General features: G+C 31.4%; 1 protein-coding gene across 1 annotated transcript in view; it reads right to left on the bottom strand.

Annotated features, from left to right (window-relative positions):
- Positions 1-581: 581 nt before the first annotated feature.
- LOC106472083 (protein FAM49B-like) overlaps positions 582-10,248 on the bottom strand; it is a 29,812-nt gene continuing 20,145 nt past the window's right edge. Inside the window, exon 6 of the mRNA XM_013932714.2 lies at positions 582-4,620. Within this exon, the coding sequence (XP_013788168.2) occupies positions 4,557-4,620 (64 nt within the window). The 3' untranslated portion in view covers positions 582-4,556. The remainder of the gene's footprint in view (positions 4,621-10,248) is intronic.

The following is a 10,248-nucleotide window of genomic DNA, read 5'->3' as shown; positions in this document are numbered from 1 at the left end:
GGAGTGCGTTGGCAGCATAAATTTTGCGAAATACGTCGAAATATTGGAGGAAGGACTCTTGCCACTTTTTTCCTCGGGTATCGTGGACACGAACACAACGTTGTTCCAGGAAGATGGAGCACCGTGTCGAAAACATCTGGGCCATACTCGACCGGTAAGTCAAGAAACAACCAAAAAAAAAAACCAACTTCGTTGAGCGATCTACTCCAAGTTTTAGAGCAAGAGTGGGCGAAAATCCCACAATCTAAAATTGACGAGATGATTCTCACGATACCCCAAAGGATCAACGAACTCCACGAAGCGAAAGGAAGATCTACTAGATATTAATTAAATTATAAACATATCAATTCATGTGAATATGACTGAAAAATTTAATTTTTTCTGAAAAGGTGGTGTATATTTACTTGTGACCACGCTGTGTATTGGACTGTCTTTGCTCTGTTAACAACTGGGAATCGACACCAGATTTTAGTGTTGCAAGTGCATAAACTTACTGCTGAACATCAAAGGCTTTATCATTTATGTATTAAATTTTACTGATAAGTAAACGTTGTTAGTAAAAATTATTTATGCAACAAAAAATGAGTGGAATTTTTATTATTATTTCTATGTCCATAAAATATTAAGTAATTCACTAATCCATTAAAAGATTCTGGCAATATTGTACAACATCATGAATGTAATGGAAGTTCTAAATATGGCCCATACAATACACACGTCAATAAATTCTGACAACATTTACAACAGCAGTGAGAATACTTGTATACATGCATTAAATATTAGCACCTTAAACACAATACATAACAAGTATGGAAAACAAAACTGGTTTGCATGTTTTCAAAGAAAGAATCATCAAATTTTAGTTTCAAATCTCATATATTCTGAACCACTGATCAAAAGTAAGTTTTACTGGAGGAATCCAAAAACTATTATTACATGAAACAGAAAAAGGTTCATCTCATTTTAATACATTTATAATAATATTTTTTATAATTCTTATACACTAATATCAAAAAATGTTCATAATTGTTTGCAAGACATTAAACTTAAGAAATACAAATGTATTTCTTGACAGTGCCTAACTTCTTGTTTTGTAGAGCAGTAGTTTTCAAACTTTACAAAGCCACAGAACCCTCTTACTTCATTCCTTCTGTCACGAAACCTAACCCTTAACCGACTCTTAAAGCCTAGCCAAGATAAAATTGGCCAAGTTTGTGACAGTATTGTTAATGTAAAATTTCTCACAATGAGATAAGCACAAATGGAAAAGTTGTAACTATATTTCTTAAAATATTTCTTCTATATTTATTTTGTTTGCTTGGTATGTAACTGTATGGAAAAGACTGAATATCAACTGATTCTTGATTTTTAAAAAGAAATTTGGTCCCCAACAGGTTAACATACAATAAATGGAAAATTTTGGGGAACCCCTGATGACCCTTCATACAACCCTGTGGTTCTATGAAAGACAGTTTGAAAACTACTGGCATACTATTCAGGTGTTGAACACATAATTCAGTTAAAATCTTCAGTTAAAAAAAAGAAGATGATTCAGTATCTGTGTCAGTTGACTCTGGTACTTTCCTGCTCATCTAGCTTGTTTCTCTATATGTGCAAGTTTACTTTTTTTTTAAGTTTTATGAGAGATAACTTTTCCTATATTGTGAATTTTGATTCACTACAAATCAAACATAATGTTCCACAAACCCTAGTTTCTTCTGTACTAATTTTATTATACAATCTAAACTTTGCTATAAATGAAAAGCTAATGTTAATTGATGATATTAGTTTTGATGACATTACTTTTCGAAAATAAATTCTTAATAACAGTTTACCTACGTCAAATAATTTGAGAAGCAAAAATAATTGTACACTTACTATTTCTTTTCTGTATCATTTCTAGAAATGAACATCAACTTACTTTAATTATTCAAAAAAACACAACAACACAGATTCAATACATAAACCTATATGTAAATGCCAAATTTTTTATTGACATTATTGGTAACTAAATATAACAGTTTTAAATAAATGTCCAAGTTCTAATGAATTTCAATTCTATAATGTCTTTGTCAAACTTTACAAGCTTATAAAAAGTGTTCTTAAAATATTGATCAATAAATAACAAATAACTAATTTGTATGCACAGTGTCAACTCTACCATTGAGTTGCATAAAAAATGGAAATGTTTACATAAAATTCCTAACAAATGATAGTTCACACAAAATTAGCACATCATACATGTTTAAACACTTTGTTTATATAAAACTAAAATATCTTCATATTAAAAAACTCCAATAAAATAAAAAAGTCAACAGCACATGATGATGAGGAAGGCATATTTGGTTTTTATCAAATTTTCAGTTCACATGATGGTTCATAAAATAACACCAATATATATATGACATTATGCATCAGAATTTTACAAAATTTACCAGTTTTTTAAAGGACATAAAACTTGTTATTTGGTGAATGTTAAAGTATTACTAAGGCTAGTGTGAGATCTTTAATTTTAAATCAACTGTACAAGGTCATAATATTATTTTGTAAAACTGATAATTGATTTCCTCAAAGAAGAAATGTTATATCACGAGAGACATACTCAGTATTTTACAGACACAAGCTGTAATGAAGGTGTTCATGAAGATCGAGTATTTAACCTGCTAAATGCTTTTCTTCAGCCAGGAAATCAAAAGTTTGCAGTTAAACAAGTTTTGATATTTTCATTAATGCCTGGTATTCTTGAAACTTGAATATGTTAACACAAAATACAAGATTAAAGCAATTATTTTCATTTCAGAAAATACAATTAATTTTTGTGGTAAATTCAAACTGCCTGGAAAAAAAAAGATATAGGCTCTACAGCAAGCTGTGGAATCACACAAAAGTGTAACTCCAATTTCAAGCAACTTATTGGGCTTTCGAAATGTTGCACAAAAAAATGTATTGCAATTTTTTAAATTTTGTGTTTATGAATTTGCAACTGATATTGTCATAATACTAAAATTTTAATTTATTTTTTAATCATTACACTAACTCTAATGTATATTATGCAAGTTTCATAAAATAGTAATAAAATTATGATAATCAATGAAACTAAATTATTTATTTTGTTTCTAATAGTATACCAATCTTCCCTTTTTAGTCATTTTCCTGATTTTAAAAACGTTACAAATACAGTAATTGTTTTATTTGTTTATTTGTAGTTAAGCACAAACCTATACTGGGCTATCTGTGCTGTGTCCACCATGGGTATCGAAATCCAGTTTTTAGAGTTATAAGTTTGCAGGCTTACCACTGAGCCACTAGGGGGCTGTAATTACTGTGAAAACCTTGTTAGTCATGTATTTAAAAATCCCAATTATTTAAAAAATAAAATAAAACAGTAATTGCTGTAAACACTTTGTAAGCCATGCTGTCAAAACTAGCAACTGCTGCCACAATTTTTTCCGGCAACAATAAAACTCGTTATTTTTGTTTACCTGAAATTGTACATTTTTTAACTTGAAATATTGTGGAACAATGTTCCTACAAATCAGGGTTGTGATCATTCCCAATCTAAGCTTAATAATCCAAGTTACAGATACAGGAAAAAAACACATACAATTTTAATATTTGTGACAATGACAATAACGAGCCTTGTCAATAAATGTAGCTCCTCTTTATATCTTGAAGGGACTAGAAAAAGAACACCTTGAAACATTACTTGTTGAATCTAAGATAAAATTCTAAATAATATTTGCAACGGTTTTTTAAGTTTTTCCAAACAACAGAAATTTAAACCTCAAAATTCATGTACTTGGTTTCAGTTATATTATACTGATTAACTCTGTCAGTAAGGATAAGTAGAATACAATATACTGACTTCAGAGTCTTCATACATAGCAGAAACAAGCACTCCTGATCTAGCCACATGTAAAGTCCAGAAATCAGATCTTGACTTAACACGCTTCAGACAGCAATACATTTAAGATTACATCAACATTTGCTAGCTAATTTACCAGTGCTCAGAGAAACCATCTGGCTGGTTACCAAAATATATATCTAGATCAATACATACACATTCCAAAAACACCGTTTTTAAAGTGAATAAAGTTTCACAATGTGCAATGATCAATTATTATACATCAAATAATGAGTTACATCAATATTTTAGAAATTTCAAATGACCAATACTTGTATAAGATAATCTTTGAAAACATCAATATAATTATAATCTGTAATACTGACAAGGAATGGACAAATATATATAAATGTAGATTCCACGGTATTTGTTCAAGAAGTAAAACAATACAAATGCAGTCTTTATGAAAAACGTATTTTTCTTATGATACAAATAAAGAAGCAGCCTCACATCTTCTATTTACATGTGAGTACGAGGTAAAATAAAAAAAACCAATAATATCACTCAAAGTAAAACCAGAACCACTGGATAGAACACATCTTTCAATGGATTCTTCTTTAGTATGTTTGTAAAACAAACTTCGAAGAAGGTTAGATACTTACAAGCATTGCATCATCTCATTTATATATTACAGAAAAAAAAAATCATTATATTATGCTAGAAGACCTTTAATATGTTTTGGTGTTGATTCATCATTCAGGTGCCTTGTTGTATACCTAACAAAAAAAATGACATAAAAATAATTATTCTTATTGGATAGCTTTGTAAGTATTCACACTCAATGTGAAAAAATAGTACTAGTCTTAAGCACAAATGAGGCACTGATTGCTTGGTTCCTTTCACTTGAGTAACAAATTACATCTAAAATTAAAACGTTCTTATTATTCGTAAGTGTAACAACAATGCAACAAAATATGAGATTTTCAATACCTTAAAATAATGGCCTAACCTGGTGGTTAGGGCACTTAACTCACAATCTAAGGGTTGTGGATTTGGATCCCCATCCCACCATACATGCTTGCCCTTTCAGCCATGGGGGTGTTATAATGTGACAGTCAATTCCACTATTCATTGGTAAAAAGAGTAGCCCAAGAGTTGGCTATGGGTGGTGTTGCCTAGCTGCCTTCCCTCTAGTCTATCACTGATAAATTAGGGATGGCTAGTGCAGATAGCCCTCAAGTAGCTTGGCACTAAATTTAAAATAAACCAAACCCTTGAAATAACAATAATCTTAATACACAAGCTTTTAGTGGGCTGTATGATCTGATTACCCTATGCTTGATATATCATGCTTGCTAAGACTATTCCTCAGAATATGCAATAGTTAAACACAAATGTTTATTTCAAAATCACTTAAACCTTATCATCATCATCATAAAAAAATATTAAAACTAATTCATGCATAAGATACAAATTACAGGTATTAGGTGATTTGGAATGTATCTCCAAGCATCTAAGACTTTTAGTTCTTTTAAGCATTGAATGCCCTTCCCTTCTTCCCCTGATCTCTAGTTTACAATTTCTAACAATGAACTTTTGCACACACACACACACATCAATAATAAAAATAAAAAAATATTGTTGTTCAAATATTCAGTTGTTATAATGCTGTGGCAACTATAAGAATGGCCAATGTTTTAATTTTCTAGAGACAGCTTCTGAATTACATTCCATTTAATAGTGACTTATATCACAGTATTAAAAAAGATGCAGCTGTTGTGATATTTTGTCAATGTAAGGCAATCTAATCAAATTTACCTAGGACCTATAGGCTATGAAACAACATAGAACAAAAACAAAGTAACATCTAGGAAGGTTTTCTTTACAAAACTCATTTATAATAGGGACACAAGTTACTATACAGTTAGTACAATAAGGTTGGTAAAATGGTACTATATAGGTGACACTGTTGATACTACATGGTTGGTATAGTTGGTATTATAGTGTTGGTACTAGAGAAATATGAAAATGATAAAAGCCAACCTAGTTATTGTTTGTTTCAAAGTAATAATTATAAATGAAACATCTGTATAGACACTTTTGTCCCACCCTGTATATAAGTTGTCAGTTTTAACAAAACTTTAAACGACAACAACAGACCCTTTAGTTCATCTAGGCTGTCCTATCCAATAATTAAAATAAACATTAAAAAAGCCAATCCTTATCATTCAAATGTTTATCAAGCTTTCCCTTAGACCAGTTTAACACCTAAATTAACTGCATCTGCAACATCTGAAGGCAACCCATTCCAAAGGCCAACCACCTTGTTAAAAAAAAAGCTGTCTAAACTAAAGATGACTTTTATCCTGCCAAAATTTATATTTCTGTCCCCTAGTCTTATCATTAAATACTAAAAAAGATGATGCATTAACAATATCAATTCCCTTAACAATCATAAACACCTTAACCAAATTCCCTCTAGAGAAAACAAGTTTAGAGATCTTAACCTATCCTTCAATGACAACCTTTCCATCCCAGGTATCATCCTAGTAACCCTCTTCTAAACTTCTTTCAACAATTCAATGTCCTTTTAATGTGAGGAGCCCAAGCTTGAACATGGTACTCCAAATGTGGCCTAGCCAATGACCTATACAATAACATTATAACCACTATAAACTAGTATTCAACATTTCTGTAGATACGACTTAAAATCCTATTTGTCCTGCCACTAGCAACAGCAGATTGCTTGGACAGCTTAAGAGATTGAATAACAAGAACATCAAAATCCTTCCATAAAACTGTTAAGATTGTTCCCATCAATATTATACTCATAATTCAATTTGTTATATCCCACATGCATTGCCTTGAATTTAGTATAATTAAAAGTCATCTTCTACTTATTAGTTCAACTCATTAAATAATCCAAGTCCTTTTGTACAACATTAACATCCTCCTCACAGCTGGCAACACATAAAACTTTAATGTCATCAGCAAATGTAAATAATTTATTGACTATTCTATGTCATTGATGTAAATCAAAAAGAGTAAAGGTTCTAAGACTAAATCCTTAAGTACTCCACTTTTAACATTAATCCAGTTTGACTGAACTCCTTTTTTAACAACCCTATGATTTCTTTTATCTATTCAGTTTTCTATTCAATGAGCCAATCTACCTCCCACTCCTACTGTAACTTTTTTTAACAAGCCTTTTATGTGGCACCTTGAGACATGCTTTCTGGAAATCCAGATACACCACATCCACACCTGTACCCACATCTACCTATGCAGTAACCTCTTCAAAAAATGTCAAAAGATTAGTAAGGCAAGATTTTCCCCTAGTGATACCATGCTAACTATCCAACAAAATTTTAAACTGTTAAATGGCTTTGCAAAGCATCTTTTGTCAGACTTTCAAAATATTTTCCCATACTATAATTACTGGGAGAATTCCTAACACTTCCCATGAAAGAAGAAATAATATTAGGCAACTTCTAACTTTATGGCACCTGCCCACTATTCAAGGACTTAGAAAAAATAGTAGCAAGTGGTTCACATATCCAATCCATAACCTTTTTCAAAACCCTTCGATAATTATCTGGTCCAGAAGATTTATCATTCTTTAAGCTTCACAATTATTTTCTTAACTAGCTCAGAATTAATGTGATCATCTTGTTTAATCTTGTTTTCACCTAGCAGTTTATCAGGATGAGGAATATTTTTTAGATCTTCATTAGTAAAATCTAAAGAAAAGTGGAAGTTAGTAATCCAGCAATTCCATAATCATCAGATATTAGCTTTCCTGTATCATCCCTTAAAACTCTACTACCATCCTGATATTTTGCTTACCTATATAATGTGCCCCCAGTGGCATAGCGGTATGTCTGTGAACTTACAATGCTAGAAATCGGGTTTCGATACCCATGGTGGGAAGAGCACAGATAGCCCATTGTGTAGCTTTGTGCATAACTACAAACTTTATAATGTACTAGCCATCCTTATCCAGAGTTGCCCAGGTATTACCTGAAAAGAGGGCCGATGTTTAGCTATTACTAAACAGAAAGGATCAAAATTTTGCTTTTCATGTGACAATACATGTCAAATGGTCATATTTTCTGTGAGATAAATGGCTTAAGAGTGTAAAAATTTAAGAAAATAAATGAAATCATAGATTTATTTTAGTTGAAGGAAGCTTTTTCCCAGTTCAGATCCCAATTAAAAATGATATTTTTCTCTATTTCCTTGCCAATGAAGGTCTCATGTTTTTGATGTTTCTTGCAAATGGCACGCTGCATAAGAGATGCAGTCACTGTCTCTGTGAAATTGCCAATCTTGCTCAGTCTCAGCTTGACAATAAGCAGCTTATCTTTTTCATTGGCTGTCAAGGCATGTTTCCCTTTCTTGTGAAGTCTCACTTTGTCACTTTTTCTGCTTGTGATTGGCATTCACAATTGTTTTTCTTTTTCTCAACATTTTGCTCAGAGGTACAAAATCAGCATCAGAAATGTTTATCATACCTAACTCCCCTTCCAAAATAAAGGAATAAAAACCAATTTATTTTTGCAGAATTATATGGGTTTAGCTTCTCTATTCTATAAAAAAGTTAGTTTTGTTTGTCAGTAGACATGACAGCACTTGATGGATTTTTATTCTGACACCACAAGGGCAGCACACCTCTCTATAAAATACACATTTATTTTTCTGACGTCATTTCCACTTAAATCAGACCAAAAATCCAGTCTGTCTTCTGTGGAAAAAATTAGATTACAAACTTTTCATTGACACTAAAAATGTGACGTCACAGACATTAAACCTGAGTATGCTGATTCTATATCCTCATAGACCTACTATTATATGGGCTGAAAGATGCAAATGAACAGACACAAACTTAGCTTTATATATTAGATTAAGAGTAAAAAACACAAAACCGATGTATTAACTTTCCTGTAAAATCCATTAAAAGCCCTACACCAATCCTAATGTTTTGCTTAATGTTATAATGTATTAAGAGTAAAAACACAAAACCAACGTTTTTTGCCACAATGAGAGGCAAAATCTTTATCAGTTAGAGCTGACTAGTGTTCCTGAAACTAGTCAGTTCTAAATAATAATAAAACTTTTACCTTTCTTTGTGCCAAAAAATGTCAGTTTTGTATTTTTTTACTCTTAGTGTAGTACCACAATATGACTGAAATAAAATTACCCTTAATGTATTTGAAGAAACACTTACTATTAATTTTTATATCTTCAGCAAACTTTTTTCACATACTTTTTTAATTTCCCATTTGACCACATCTCTTGGTGTTCTATAATCCTCCAAATCTCTCATCATTGTATTCAATTTACACTTCATATATTTATAATGCTTTTCTATAATATTATTCTTTATATCTTTTGTGAAACAACCTGGTTTTTTACTTGCAGTCAATTCTTTTTTTGTCTATAAGGAACATACCTATCTTGAATATTTAAGAATATATTTTAAAAGTTTTTCACATTTGATCAGTACCTCCATCTAATTCAGTTGCCCAATTCACAGCACATAATTCTTCTCTTATCTCTTTAAAATTTACTTTTTTGAAATCTGGAACCAAAATCTCATTATTCCTTATCTCCATATAAAACAAAACATCAAATCTAACTGAGCAATGATCACTTACACTCAGATATTTCCCAACCTCTACTCCATCAACCATTTCTTTATTAGAAGTTAACAATAAATCTAGTTGTTTCTAATAGGTTCACTAACAAACTGTTCAAGAAAACTGTCCTGAATAGTTTCTAAAATCCTGTCTCTCTCATGATTTGACTCTAACATTTCCCAACTTATATGCTTAAAATTAAAATCTTTCATAATTATGACCCATTAACAGCTGAATTCTTTTTCTCCCTGTAGAGTTTCTCATTAGTTCCACCAGTTTTATCTAGTAATCTGTAACAAATTTCTCCCCTTATAACCACTAATAGAAACTCAAATAGATTCAACTTTATTGCTATTAGCTTTCATATCGTTAACTTGAACAGACTGCAACTCATATTTTACATATAAAGAAACTCCTCTCCTATTTTTTAACACTATCTTTATTAAACAACCTATAACCTTGCATTTCAATGAAATTCCTGTCCTCAAAATTGTCTACGTTTAGCAGTTTCAATTATTCCCATTATATAAAAATCCTCTGTCCCAACCAGTGCTTTAAGGCCATCCGTTTTATTTCTTATATTTCTAGCATTAAGTTACGACAGTAGAAGTCACGCGACGCTGGGAGCATGCGCACTGGAATTTCTCGAAGGATCATGACTTATCGAGGAACTCCGCGAATATCCGAATGTTTGCCAGGTGCCCTCTCTTTTTAGTATATAAGCCCGGCAAATAAGCCAGCGATAGATAGATATGCAGATAGATT

Source organism: Limulus polyphemus, unplaced genomic scaffold (assembly GCF_000517525.1).
Source record: "Limulus polyphemus unplaced genomic scaffold, Limulus_polyphemus-2.1.2 Scaffold5070, whole genome shotgun sequence".
NCBI lineage: Eukaryota > Metazoa > Arthropoda > Merostomata > Xiphosura > Limulidae > Limulus > Limulus polyphemus.
Note: the sequence above shows the minus strand (reverse complement) of the source record. Positions and strands in the feature narration are given on the sequence as shown.